Source organism: Siphateles boraxobius, unplaced genomic scaffold (assembly GCF_051911475.1).
Source record: "Siphateles boraxobius isolate OS27281-9 unplaced genomic scaffold, OSU_SipBor_1 77, whole genome shotgun sequence".
NCBI lineage: Eukaryota > Metazoa > Chordata > Actinopteri > Cypriniformes > Leuciscidae > Siphateles > Siphateles boraxobius.
Genome location: NW_027509205.1, coordinates 9,927,244 through 9,942,268, shown reverse-complemented (window position 1 = coordinate 9,942,268; position 15,025 = coordinate 9,927,244). Strand labels below are relative to the sequence as shown.

Below are 15,025 nucleotides of genomic sequence, written 5' to 3'. Positions count from 1 at the left end.
TATTGCATCAAGGAATGTCATCGTGTCAGAATCTTATCTCTCGGCTCAAAGTTTCCCAGATGGATCCACTGGAATTATATTGCACCATGTACGATCAATAAATATGTTTTATGAGTACCCTACATTTGTAAATTGCATTAAAGTGTTTTTGAATGTTGTTGTTTTTAATCAAATTTAGATATGTGAAGGATGTACAGTATAGGTCAGCAAGTCCTTAAATATCAGAATCCTTTATAGCAGTTTCGTCACTGATGCAGGAAGCTTCACAGCATCACACATTTCCTCTTAAAATAGGCTAAATCCCTGTATATCATATATAGTGAGGCAACACTAAAGATTATTTTTTTATTATTATTTTCAGAAGTATGTGTGAAGACCACCAAATCTCAATAATATCTTTAATTGCTTACAGAAAAATCCCATTGATATCCTCCAGATTTTTTTTAAGTATACAGTATGATAAATACTTTGCTTGTTACATGATTTACATGCAACATTTCAGCTGTAAATAAATTATAATTGTTACATTGTATAATTGTATACTGCATGATGTATGTAAATGCTGACATATAATTAGGCCTAAATAATGGTTAGTATTTAAAAAAAAAAAACATTTATAGCATGTCATTATGTGCAGTGAGTTGGCTCACGTGATTTATGTTTTAAATAGTGAGCATTGATGCTACCTGGTTTTCACTGTGTATTGTGGGATTTTTTAGGGAGTGAACGTTTCAGTGCACTGGAAGGATTTTGTGATTGAGAAAACCCTTAAAATGTCCGACTCCCTGATAAGTGCCCTGACTATAGAACTAGCGAGCTGATTGACCCCTTCATTCCTTCCAATCTTGCTGTCAAATCCAGTTCAAACTTCCGCACATTCAACCTTGAATAAACTCCTTTGTGTTGGCCTGTTTATCTAATTTTGAAGCTGTTTGCTATGACATATTCACGTGAGCTAATTAATGTAGTCAAAGTAGAATGCAGTGGGTAGGAAGGAACCATTTTCTCCTGTAAGCTCTATTCATAAAGTATCTGTCAATGGTAACTGACTGTTGTGAAACACCTGGGTCTTTTTATGATTGGCCTACAAGTAGGCCTACAAGGTGCATTGGATACAATTTGAGTGGTACTCTACCAATGCCACAGATCTAGACTAAATAAAACTGATAAATAAGCATTATTCTCCTCCTGCTTTGGTGTGGACAATTATCATTGAAACAGATTTGAACAGGCAAGATATTTAGGGAGTGACCTGTTCCTAACAAAAAGTGGTCTGTTCTCTCTTTTTTGGGCTTTAGAAGACTTTGAATAGAGTGGATGACTTGTTTGGCAATAATGTTGTTGTTGGTCTTTTGGGGGCTTGAACAGCGACTTTTCACCATCTGCCTTTATTGTACTGAAAAGTTTTATTGTGTTATCAAAGGTGGAAATTACCTATTTATGTGCTTAAGGCCCCCAACTATCCTGCATCTAACTGCAAGTTCTGACGTTTGGGGAAGATTTTCACACACATCTACACGTGTACATACAACACGTGTAATTGAGGTAAAAGAAGGCAAAACGTCATTGAAAACATTTAAAAACCAAGTAAACAATCATTTAAAAAAATGCTTCAGGACCAAAAATTCTTACAATTATTTTTTAGGTAAACTGACCCAAATCTTCGGGGTTTTTGGGTAATATTTGGATGAGATGGCGCTGTGAATAAGGTCTAGTGCAGCTGCTGTGACTATTTTAAGCTAAAACGGCTTGCCTTAGTGAAGGCTTTCCACCCTCTTCTATGACACATCGGTAACGCCCTCTGTAGACGGAAATTTACTTTATGAGAAATACAGTAAGATCTCCACCCTCTCCTTGATCTCATTTCCTGAAAGTTAAACGGGCTTTATATAACTCTGAATCAAATACAAAACATTGAGAAACCTCCTAAACACCTAAAGGTAAGGATGCTTAAAACAAGGATTCATTTTCACTTCTCTGTGTAGCGTTAGCTATCACAGCCGCTTGAAAAGACGTCTTAATGATTTTTTAAATTATTTTATTAAAGATAATTTGTTTAACATTTATATATTGATGTTATTTTATGTGTTTCGGGTTAGATTAGGGTTTGTGCAATGGACTGTGAACGGAACAGGAAAAAGGAAGCTTAACGCCCTTCCATGCGTTGCCCAACATATTCTTTTAGTGTTAAGATTAGCGTTTAAAAAGTCGAATGAAGCGTGGTTAGTTAACTAAACCTATTTTATGCATTCGTTCAAATCATGTACATGTTGTCTTTTAATAATATGACGTTAATAATTAAAACCTGTCTTGATTGTTATGCTAGCCGCTAACAGGCTAACAGAAACAGGTTTTGTTTATGTTAGTCTTTTGTGCCTGTTTTGTTGTAGATAATGTTAGTGTTAACTTTTGATTACTCAAAAAAACATATTTTAAAAGTGCATTTCTTTACGCCCTGACGCTAAAATGTCTTTTTTGTTTATTTGGTGCAGAAAACAAATAACATTGGCCTTGATTAACGTTAAGGCTGACATTCACCGACATTAACAAGATGGGATGTAAGGTGTTGTGGCTCAATGTTGCTCTCCTTCCGTATCTTATGATTTGTGTACATGTCCGAGGTGAGTATCTATCTATCTATCTATCTATCTATCTATCTATCTATCTATCTATCTATCTATCTATCTATCTATCTATCTATCTATCTATCGTTAGTGAACTACGATTAAGTTTCAGGTTTTACAGGCGGTGCGTCCCATTTCGAGTACTTCTGCACTATTATACGCTGTTTTGTAACGTTAGTATAAAAAGTGCGATTAGTGTGTTCTTAATTAACTGAGAAAAAAAACAAGTGTGGAATTTTGGAAACCATGTCTGCATACTTCCCTACTATATAGGCTAGTAGGCGAAAAACAGTTTGTGACAAAAGAAGTATGTCCAAATTATCAGTAATCATAAAAGTGTACTGGGATGACCTACTACTTCCGTCAAGATTCTGAAGTGTGCATGGGATGGACACTTTACTAGCCTATGTCATGAGATGCCATTAGCCTAGGACATTAGAGAGGATTTATGAATGGCAGTGAAGCAACGTAACTTATGCTGGTAGGTCACTGATAATGACAAAATGGCTAATGTAGTACGTCCCGATGACATTCATGCTACACATATTCATACAAAATGACATACATATAAAGAACATCCTTTTTTAGGGGTCATCAACAAAATAACTTATTAAAAATAGGTACCTATTTAAGAGAGTATACGATTTCGTAGTAGTTTTAATTACATAGTGGAGGGGGAGGGGCTATCAGACGCTGATGTTGAATGACAAAATAAACGTTTAAAATTCATACACTATATGGTTGAGTACGTAGCGCATAGTGTATAGTGCGTCATTTGGGACAAAACATAGTTTTTGTTTTCCCAAGAAACGGGCAAGATTATGGGAGTAGCCTAACTTCCATAGAACTGTAAAAAATCAGATAATGGCAATAAACTTGTTAAAAGATTAACTCATTTGCAAAAGCTGGTACAATTGGGTGACATTATTCTCCTCACTCTCAACCATTGAACATTAAAAAAAAAAGTAAAAGAAAAGTATAAAAGTGATCAATTACTGAAAAACCCTAAAAGCTCAAGGACTTTCAATTATGGGTCAGATATTACTGTAAGAAATAAGAATATTTAAGTCTATATTATGTAACACAATACATATTTATCAAATGTTCCATCAATAATTGAAACATGGTCAGATATTTCAAAGTGCTCTGCTTTATTTTGTCAGGTAACACATATTATATTGTCCTGCTTCAGAAACATTCCTGTAAACACGGCTGTTAGGAATTAGAAGTGAAAAGAGGGATAAAGTTATGTTTTAAATCGTCTGTATGAAAAAAAGGAAACGGAGGTGATTGGGGAGAAAATGAGAGATTCTTAGTGCATTCCAGTGAATGCACATGCACATGATTTGAACGAATGCATAAAATAGGTTTAGTTAACTAACCAAGCTTCATTCGACTTTTTAAATGCTAATTGTAATACTAAAATAATGTGTTAGGCAACGCGTGGAAGGATGGTGATGACCAATGAGCTTCCTTTTTCCTGTTCCGTTCACTGTCTATTGCCCAAACCATAATCTAACCCAAAACGTATAAAATAACATCAATATAGGCTTCAGTTTTGGATTCGTGCCACTCAAAAGGACATAAATAATAAAGGAAATAATCCTCATCTGTAAGATTGACTGAATGAAATGTAAATTTTCCATGCTCTATTTTTATCCATTAAGACATTGGCATCTCAAGAATAGAGCTCTTTTCAGTTCACCATGTTCTGATTATTTTCTTTTACTTTAGCACTCTAACATTTAATCTGCAGAACAGACTACAAGAGCACTGTGTCCTTAGTCTTTCTTTATATTGTTAGAGTGCTAAAGTAAAAGAAAATAATCAGAACATGGTGAACTGAAATCCAAACCTGAAGTGCCATCCATATTTTAAAATGCAGTAGGTTTGTTCAAAAAAGGTGGATAACATTTCCATTCTGAGAATTGTGTAAAACTGTAATATAGAATAATTGAAAAGGGCACTTGTAAGTTCATTCACTGAACAAACAGTACATGCATGTATAACCTAGTACCATAATGTTGATACTAGCAACTAATACTGCTTTGCCAACAGAAAAGTTTAAGCCGAAAGCTTGATGGTCATAGCATGCTGCTACTATACACAGAATTAACCGAATTCTTCACTGTAAAAACGGCAAACGCACACATGACTTCCATTTGCTTTTGGTCATGAAATGGATGCCTGAATCCGAAATTATTTTACTTTTTATACTGGCCTGCAACAATGTCATCAGTTTCAAAGACTTGAGACGTTAGAATGCTATATATGCTAGCTCTTCTTTTTTGCCCTTATAATGCTTTCAGGACTGATTTAACCAGCATATGTGTTTTTGTCCACAGTTCACAAATAATTATGTAACCTTATTTCATTTTGCAACGATAACAGTGCTATATTAATCAACTTCAGCACTTGATTAACTAAGTTGCAGTTATCAAAACGGTTGTGTCTAAAATCTGCTTTAGTTTCAGTCTTTGAGAAAGGCCAAAAGTTTTCAAATCTTGTAACCTTTGGCTCTATTTAAAAATAAAAAAAATATTATATGTATAAGCAACGTATGAAGAAGCATTGTGATTTAATTTCAACAGCACATCTTCCTTAAGTCATACTAATTTACTTTTGTTTAAACAGATAATAATGATCTAGTAATTTGTGTAATAGTGCTAATAATTGTGATGATGATGGATAGAATAGTATTACATCTGGTTACTATAAAGCATATGTTTTTTTTATCTCCACAGCACAATGTACACAGCCTTCTTTTGCATCAAGCAATGTCATCTTGTCCGCATCGCATCTATCGACTGGAAATTTCCCAGATGGATCCGCTGTAACATTTGAATGTGATATTGGGTATAAACCAGTAAACTCAAGAGCATCTAAATCTGTTACTTGTGAGGGAAACCAGTGGACAAGTCTGGAATTAATTTGCACAAGTATTTACTATCAATCTTATTTTTTTGAGTACCCTACATTTGTAATATTCCCTAAAGTGCCTTTGAATTTTTAGAATTTTTGAATTTTTCTAATTTAGATATGTGAAGGATGTACGGTATTGGTCAGCAAGTCCTTAAAGCAGTTTCTTTATAGCAGTTTCGTCACTGATGCAGGAAGCTTCACAGCATCACACATTTCCTCTTAAAATAGGCTAAATCCCTGTATATCATATATAGTTAGACAACACTAAAGACTATTTTTCAATATTTTCAGAAGTATGTGAAGACCACCAAATCTCAATTAGTCAATAATATCTTTAAAAATTTACAGGAAAATCCTGTGGGAGTCCTCCAGAGTTTGATAATGGGAGATATGAAATAACTGGGATTTTATTTGGCGACAACATTACAGCGGTTTGTAACACAGGGTAAGTGAAAACAATGAAGTCAGTTTCTTTGTGCTGTTTTAACCATGTACTGTATTTAGATTTAGATGTGCTAGTAAGATGATAATCTTTTCTTTTTTTTTTCAGATACATGTTAGATGGATTGATAAAAGTGAGATTGTGCCGAGATCAGGGATGGGATGGCAGAGATCCTGTCTGTGAAGGTGAGTTTTTGTTTTTTTCTTAAATTTGAAGAGCATGAATTTTATTCAAAACCATTCATGATGAGTATAAACAATAGTTAAATGCTCTTCACTTTAGATGCATCTGAAAATAAGTATTTATTCACCAGGATTTTTTCTCTTTAGTGGTGAAATGTAAGGCACCTCCAGCCATAGTAAATGGGCAGCTTGAAGAGGAGCCTTTGGACAGTTATGATTATTTACAGGCCGTGTCCTACAGATGTATCAGTGGGTTTAGTATTAGTGGAACTTCAACACTTCATTGTTCTGAGGATGGGACTTTTAAACCTGATCCGCCAAAATGTTCGGGTAAGTTAAACAGCCAGTCAAGAGATGAAAAAAAAAAAAAACCCTTGTAAACTGCTTCCTTTTTTTTCTGTCGATGAATAAAATGTTTAATGAATAACACAATTAATGTACATTAAACTTTGTATAAATTCCTTTTTTTTTTTTTCAGATGGGTGTCCAAAGCCTGAAATTCCACACGCAACTAGAATTGGTGGAAAATCACCCCCCTACAGCATTGGAAACTTTTTAAATTACAAATGTAATAATGACTATACAATGAAAGGAGAATCTTATATTGTGTGTGGATTAACAGGATGGAACCCTGAACCACCAAAGTGCATTGGTAAGACTAAAATGATTTTATTATTGCATGACTTCAAACCCTTTTATCTCATAGTGATGTCATTGTTTAAAGGAGTAGCTCACCCAAAATGAACATGAGAATTTACTCATCATTTGTTAAGTCTTGAGCTTTTAGTCTAGCTGACTATCACATTTAGAGGGCTGCAATGGGATTGGGGTCCCTTGGGACCCAACACAAATCTTGCAGGAGTGTACGGTTTTACCTTTGCTGCGGGTTGGAGTGGGTGGACAAAAAAAATCCAGCTTGGGTCCCTCTATTTGCCGTGTAAAAAGAAAGGAGTTACAAAATGTTCACACAGTCGATCAGTAACAATCTCTTCCTCCATAGCAATCTGTAGTAGGCTTGGCCAATTGATTCATTATTTTTTTCATTCGTTAAGTAAATACTCATCATGAAATACGACGCCAAGAAATCCCCAAAAAGTGTCTGAACTTTCTTCACTAACTTCTTGTTACGACAAACACGAACAGATATGTTCACCTCCGAGAATAAGGAACATGGATTTTATTTGTTTTTGTTAATCTTGATTTCTCACAAATTGTGTGTTTTAATGGGTGTCTCATGAACGTGCAGTCGAGCACAGACCATCTGCCAAGGTCAAGATTTTCGTTAAATAAATTTCATATCGTATATATGCCACATGGGATCATTCTGTGATACTTTTGCATCTTTTAAAAAAAAGCATGCAGCATATATTCTCTGGCTCTGTAGGCATTATTGTCCGACTCCGGTTCGAACCGAACACAGCTACTGACAGTTTCTGAAATTTTCAGTGCGTGAGATTGTCCTGTTTTGTTGCCAGTATAAGCTCTTGAAGCTCGCCCCTATCCTTGAAAGGGGTGAGAGCTCCAGTTCATTTGCATTTAAAGGGACACGCACAAAAACGGCAATTTTCACATGCTATAAATTATCTGTGGGGTATTTTGAGCTAAAACTTAACATACACACTCTAGGGACATCAGAGACTTATTTTACATCTTGTAAAAAGTGGCATCCGATGTCTCCTTTAACAGTTGGTAGAAGTAAAAAATAAATAAAAAAAAAACTGTCCAAATGTGTTTGTGTGGTGCTAGCATTACTTTATCTTATGGTTAGTTTAGTTATAGGGATAGTTCACCCAAAAATTAAAATTAGCCCATGATTCGATCAATCAGACGAATACAATTGGAGTAATATAAAAAAATGTCATGGCTCTTCCAAGCTTTATAATGGGAGTCAATGGGTATAAGTCCATCAAAGCACATCCATCCATGATAAAAGTGCTCAAAGGATGTTGCGCATGCGCAGTCAACACAAAATGAACGAATCGCTCTCTAAGACAACTCTGTAGTCCCACATCTTTTAAAAAATTTTTCAAAATGAACGAATTGTTTATGACTGACCCATCACTAGTTTGAGCCTTTTCTTTTAACAGTTGTAAATTTCAGTTATTGTGTGCGTGAAGAACAATTCATAGTGCTCTCTACTCCAGTGTGATCTAACACACTCCCGGGAGAAAGACTCATGATTTAAAAACAGAAATAAACTCCAGTAAGATGAAGTACTTTATGAAAAACCATAGATTCTTTTTCTACAAATAAACTATAATAATAGGAACATTGATCTTGGAGTGAGTTTCCTTGTGTTACTGTTGCTGAATGGAGAATGACTGAGGACAGTGAGGAGAAATAAATTTCCATAAACTTTATCGACTTAAATATGCATTTGTACCTCTCATTAAGCTATCAAATGGCTTCAGAAGTCTTGGAATATAGTGCACGAAAATTTTATGGAGCTTTACAATATTTTTTATATCTTTAGTGGGGCTTAACAATAACAGAGAATAGTACGTACAATATCGGATGTCACTGAGAAGCTGCAGCCGTTGCTGGGAGGATTTTTGGGTGATGAATCTCACAAGCACTGCACTGCCTTCCGTCATGTCTTGTACACAAGAAAACAACGTTGCATGCTGCAGCTGCGTCAGACTGATGCTGCCTGGACAGGATTTCCCGCAAGTTTTCAAAATCGCGATAATTGAACACGGTTTTCGTGATTATCACATTTTAAACAATAATACTAACCGTCAGGACATTTTATCGTTAAAACAGACATTCCATCCCTACTTCAGGGTGAGTTAATAATGGGCTAATTTTCATTTCTGTGTGAAATATCCCTTTAAACATAATGTTTAATGTCTGTTATACTGAATGTTTAGCATAGCCTTAATGTTTGTGAAATGTTTTCATAATTTCTACACGCTATTAGCCTGGATGCCAGCCGAACTTAGCCCCGCCCACAACATTTGGAGGATGGGAAGTTCGGTCTGGACTTGATCCGTTGTGAAGCAAGTTTGCCCGAACCAAAGCTGTTCGGACCAATCAAATTGTCAGCGCTGGCTTTGTAAGATAATGGACAGATGATCAACCGTAACGTAATTATTCACGTCACCAAGAGCGCTTGGGTTGAATTCGTTTACAACAAAGAATGGCTGCCACTGGATAATTTTTGTAGATGTGTAGATTCAGCCATCGCGTCTGTTAGAAGATGTAGACAGCGTATACATTTTAAAAGAGAAACAGAGAACCGCGATCAATGGATTTGACGATCCAATTGAGTGCAGAGGCATTGGAGCAGTATCAGACTGACATCCTGACTAGAATCTGAGTATGACGACGTCAGGTTAACAAGCTGTAACAGGATGTTTGCGGGTGTGGGCGGGAGAAGAATACACACTTTGTGGGAGTGGGTGGTAATGGTCAGAAATTCAGCGGGAGCGGGATTAAGAAAACCGTCTCACCCAAGGCTCTATATCACATTCAAGTACCTCATGATACCTAAAATAAATAAGGGAAAAAAGACAGAAATGAGTAATGATGACTAAAATAGTACTGGATCTGTTAATGGGGTTATGCATCTGATGACTAATTCATGTTACTTTTTTATCTCCACAGGGCCTTGTGGCCGACCTGATTTAAGTGGACACGTCACTTTAATAGAGGAATTCCGCACACAAAACAGTTTCCCATATGGATCCAAAGTAACATTTGAGTGCATTAAAGGATATGAACCAGTTGACTCGACAGTGTCTAAATCAGTTACCTGTGAGGAAAATAACTGGACAGAACGGATCTTCACTTGTAAAGGTAAGTACTGCCGTTAATTGTGTTCCAGCTCTTTTTTTCTTTTTCTTTTTTTTTGTGAAACACAAAGGATGATGTTTAGTGGAAAGTAAATGGGGTTGAGACGTGGAGCTCCAAATGTTAAAACACCACAATAGAGGTCACCCATACAATGTGTGCACAATATTTCAGATTTTGACAGCCATGAAAGTACCGGTAAGCATTTTGGACACTTTGATAGAGCAGAGAGTTTTCAATCAATTACGCTTTTTAAATTGCATTCCTCACACAGTGCTTTAGGATGGTTTCAGAAGATTTGGAATGTGGACCATAAGACCAAATTTTTATTTTAAGATGCCTTTGTGATCCGCTTTTTGTTTGATTTGCTCTTAGTAATAGTAGAGTTAACAGGTCATGTTAAAGGGATACTCCACCAGTTTTTCTTATTAAACTATGTTATTCCCTTAACTAAGACGAGTTGATACATACCTCTCTCGTCTCATTTCGTGCACTATATCGCTCTGTATTGCCGCAAAACTATGTTAGCACTTAGCTTAGCCCATGCATTAAATATGGGCCAAGCAGAGAAGCGACCAAACACTTCCACGTTTTCCCTATGTAAACACAGTTACTCGAGTAGTGTAACTTGACCTGGGCTGGTGACACAAAATAAACCGTTGCGCTTTTCTAAGTGCTTTTGAGCACTTCGACTTGGCGCATTAATATCTTCACTCGTGAAAAGTCCTCTTACCGGTTCCCGCTTCCTCTCGTTGTATTGACGGAAATGTCAGAGGGAGAGGAAGCGGGAGCCGGTAAGAGGACTTTTCACGAGTGAAGATATTATTGCGCCAAGTCGAAGTGCTCAAAAGCACTTGTTATGGTATTCCGCCATACAATATAGTCATCAATTTTAAACTCTTAGAAAAGCGCAACGGTTTATTTTGTGTCACCAGCCCAGGTCAAGTTACACTACTCGAGTAACTGTGTTTACATAGGGAAAACGTGGAAGTGTTTGGTCGCTTCTCTGCTTGGCCCATATTTAGTGCATGGGCTAAGCTAAGTGCTAACATAGTTTTGCGGCAATACAGAGCGATATAGTGCACGCACTGAGACGAGAGAGGTATGTATCAACTCGTCTTAGTTAAGGGAATAACATAGTTTAATAAGAAAAACTGGTGGAGTATCCCTTTAAATAATAAATATATTGTGATTATATATATATATATATATATATATATATATATATATATATATATATATATATATATATAAAATTGCAACACACACACACATGGGTTGGGCGATATAACCAAAATCTTCTATCATGATACGAGTCATTTTATTTCATGATAACGATATATATCACAATATAATTATTTTAGCTTTAAATAAAGTGATCAAACTTTCGATTCCATTGAAATTCTATAAATCTCATCACTAATTTCAATTTGACAAAAAAAACTAATACTAGCCAAACTAACATAACTTAAGTAAACAATCAGTGATAAAATGGGAACAAAGAAACTAATTTCAAGCAATAGGACAAAAAAGCTACAATAGAACAGACACAAATTAAATAGACCTACCTGAAAAACTACAAGCACTAGATCGGACTATAGAAAAAGTCTACTACATAAATTGTATAAAGTAATCAAAGGTACAAAAAAAAAACACTGCATTGTCTTCACAATGTAAATTAAACATACATTTATTCTTATTAAAGTTAGAAAAGTGATTTAGTCAAAACCCGAGCAAGATTGTTTGATTTAATATTGATGGCACAGTCGGCAGCAGGTCACTGTCACTTTAAGACTGAATGTGCGGATCTAATATACTGATATGCGCATTCTTACGCAATCGTTCACTTAATGTATAAAGCCTGTGGTTACAAGGTTACTTGCAAAGAGGGACATTTTGAAATATAAGTGTGTGTTTATTGGACCGTTTAAGCACAAAGAGTTCAGTAATCGCTGTATGAGCAGCAGCTTCATGTGCTCGCGTTTCAGGTGTGTGCTCTCAGACATATACTGAAATGAGTCCTCTTTTGCTGCTTACTGTGCTTGAACGGTTTAAAATGAAAAGAAAAGTTGAGGCATGTGTATCAGTATCAGTGTACTGGATCTGTGCATTATGTCTTAGTGACAACAGCCCAATATCAAACAACAAAAGACAAGGAAATCACTCACTGCTTTAGATTGAAAGTTTTGTAACTTTAATAAGGATTAATCTTTAATTTATACAGTCAAATATACAATGGTATTTTACAATTTCTGTACCTGAAAACGTACTCGGTTACTTGCGTAACCTTGGTTCTCTCTAGAAGAGGGAACGAGTATTGCGTAAGCTAGCTTACGCTACGGGTAAAGTCATCTTTTCTCGAGATATTGAAGCCAAAAATTATCCATAATTTTGCATTTATTGTCAACGCAGTGCAGCAGCCAGCAGACCTAGTACAGGCAGCCTACCACTGAAACTCGCGCGTGATGTCACGCCCAATGAGGGCGCTTCGACCAAACCGACCATTTAGACGCGTAAAGCCACCTCGTAGAGGGAGCTCTGGATTACATAATCGTGTTCATCACTCCTTCTGGCAGAACAACGGGTATCCGTTGATCAACCATACGTGCAGAGACCAGCGCTCTGGATGGGGATGCCAGATTGAGCCGCGGGCTTGAGAGAGCAGATCTCTCCTCACCGGAATCGGCCAAGGGGCTATGTGTGCCAGCCGCATCAGCTCCAGGAACCAGGTTTGATTCTCCCAGCGCGGGGCTATAAGGAGCACCGAGTGGCGTGTTTCCCTGATCCTCTTGATTACCTGTGGTAACAGGTAAGGAGCCCGCGCCCAATAGGCTCAACTGCTGCTTCCTCCACAGTCGCCGCCCCCCGCCCGGTCAAGCGGTCGACCGCTATCATTTCCAGACAGTTTATGTGGAGGCATCTCTCTCGGTCTGACCACAGGCCAAAGACCGATCTGCCCTCTGCCCAACCTGAGTTGGAGGCGTCCGTCGAGATGACCTTTCGGTGTGAGACAGCCCCCATATCACTCCCCCCTGGTACCAGTCGGCCGCTAACCAGGGCTGCAGAGCCAAAACGCAGCTCTGAGTCACTTTGATTCGTCTGTAGCCCAAAACCCAAGCCTTGTGAGGCACTTGGGCGTTCAGCCAGCATTGAGGCGGGCGCATGCGCAGCAAGCCCAGCTGAATTACAGCCGCAGTTGATGCCATACAGCCTAGCATCCTCTGGAATGTCTTCAGAGGCATAATGCTGCCTTCCTGGAAAGATGCTGCCAGGAGGCGAACACGGCGCGCGCGCTGTGTCGATAGGTTGTCCGTCATAGCCACAGAGTCCAGTTATTTTCCTAGAAAGGAAACTGACTGATTGGGCATTAATGAGCTCTTGGTCCAGTTGACTGTGAGGCCCAAGTTTTCCAGATGGTTGAGAAGCACTGTTCTGTGAGATAAAAGTTCTATCTCTGACTGTGCTAAAATCAGCCAATCGTCCAAATAGTTCAGAATTCGCAGCCCTTTCACTCTCAAGGGGGCGAGAGCCACATCCATGCACTTCGTAAATGTACGAAATGTACTTCGTGAATCTCAAGAATGGCCTGTGAACTATCGGGATCTGAAATTATGCATCTTTCAGATCGAGAGAGATAAACCAGTCCCTCGGGCGAATTTGCGTGAGGATTTGTCTTGTCGTGAGCATTTTGAACGGCCGTCTCATGAGAGCTTTGTTCAAATATCTCAGATCTAAGATAGGTCTTAGAGCTCCGTCCTTCGTGGGGACGAGAAAATAATGGCTGTAAAAACCTGACTCGTTTAGAGAAGGAGGCACTGGTTCTTTGGCCCCTTTGCACAGCAGTTTGGCTATTTCTACGCGGAGTAGATACGCTACATCCGCTTTTACTTTCGTCTCGGTCCGTGCTCGAAAGCGAGGGGGACGGCGAGCGAACTGAAGCGAGTAGCCCTGTCTTATTTTGCTCAGCACCCATTCTGACACACCTGGAATAGCCTTCCATGCTTCTACATGTATAGCTAGGGGCAGAATGGACTCCGGGTTCCGATCGCCGCACTTCGTGGGCTCGGGAAACTGAACCGGAGGTGTGTGCGGGGCGATCTCTCCGATCTCGGGAACGGCGGCTCGCTGTGACTGTCTGTATCACTTGAGATGACCCGACTACTGGGAATGGGGAACATTTTGTGATGATATTAAGTGCGAGCGGAGCCTGGGGCGAAGTCTTTGTCAGTAAGCGCAAGCACTCGTGAGCGGTCACGTGACTTACATTCATAACTTGGCCGCTGTGAGGCTGTTCCACATTCTCTACATCTAGCACTCGAGCAGCATTTGCCAGCTTTATGAGAGTGGGCTCTGTGTGAGACACGTGGGGCATCGTGTTTATGTGTAGGGTTGAGTACTGACTTGTGGGCACTTTCTACACTTAAAACACCATCTGCGTCAGCCGGATAACCAGAATTTATACTCTTTGAGATTTCGCTGGGTCGCCATAAAAACGGCGTTTGTGTGCAGGCGAGCTGGCTGTGTTGCCGACTCGTTGGCTGCTAAAAGTGCGTCTGAAGTAGCCTTCTCTGAGGGGGCTGACAGGACGAGATGTTTTGACGGTGGTCTGGCCGCAGCGAGACCCAGCCGTGTTTTCCTCACTGGTGTTGTTAGGAGGACTTTCCCTGCTCGGGCTTCAGCGCAACCCTGGGCCGGTTGTCCCCGGGCGGAGGCGGCCTGCGTCCAGATTAGCGTGATCTAGGGCGGCCGCCCTGTCTACGCTGCGAAGGCTGGGGCTGAGCTGGGCGCTGGCTAGCGTGTCGTGCAGGCGGCTTGCGTGGGCGGCTTGCAGAGAACCTAGAGCGTCGCAGCAGGAAGAGGTTCATGGCCTGCGTGGTCTTCTGTACCTCGGAGAAACGGTCGACGATCCCGTTCACCGTTGGGCCGAAGAGACCAGCAGGGGAGAGTGGTGCATCGAGAAACACGGAGCGCTCTGAGTCCCTCATATCCGCAAGCGTCAGCCAGAGATGCCTCTCTGTGACGGTGAGCGAGGCCATGCATCTGCCCATTGCCTGAGCCACGGA

At 39.2% G+C, this 15,025-nt stretch overlaps 1 protein-coding gene across 7 annotated transcripts in view; it reads left to right on the top strand.

Annotated features, from left to right (window-relative positions):
* The first annotated feature begins 1,770 nt into the window (after positions 1–1,770).
* rca2.1 (regulator of complement activation group 2 gene 1) overlaps positions 1,771–15,025 on the top strand; it is a 28,343-nt gene continuing 15,088 nt past the window's right edge. For 2 of the 7 annotated variants that reach the window (XM_077218793.1, XM_077218792.1), the window contains exons 1-8: positions 1,781–1,940; positions 2,493–2,621; positions 5,369–5,563; positions 5,895–5,991; positions 6,097–6,173; positions 6,318–6,500; positions 6,649–6,822; positions 9,777–9,968. In XM_077218793.1, coding sequence (XP_077074908.1) covers positions 2,552–2,621; positions 5,369–5,563; positions 5,895–5,991; positions 6,097–6,173; positions 6,318–6,500; positions 6,649–6,822; positions 9,777–9,968 — 988 coding nt within the window. In that variant the 5' untranslated portion in view covers positions 1,781–1,940; positions 2,493–2,551. Of the gene's footprint in view, positions 1,941–2,492; positions 2,622–5,368; positions 5,564–5,894; positions 5,992–6,096; positions 6,174–6,317; positions 6,501–6,648; positions 6,823–9,776; positions 9,969–15,025 lie in introns of all 7 variants that reach the window. The other 5 variants (XM_077218791.1, XM_077218790.1, XM_077218796.1 and 2 more) reach the window with 4 other exon arrangements.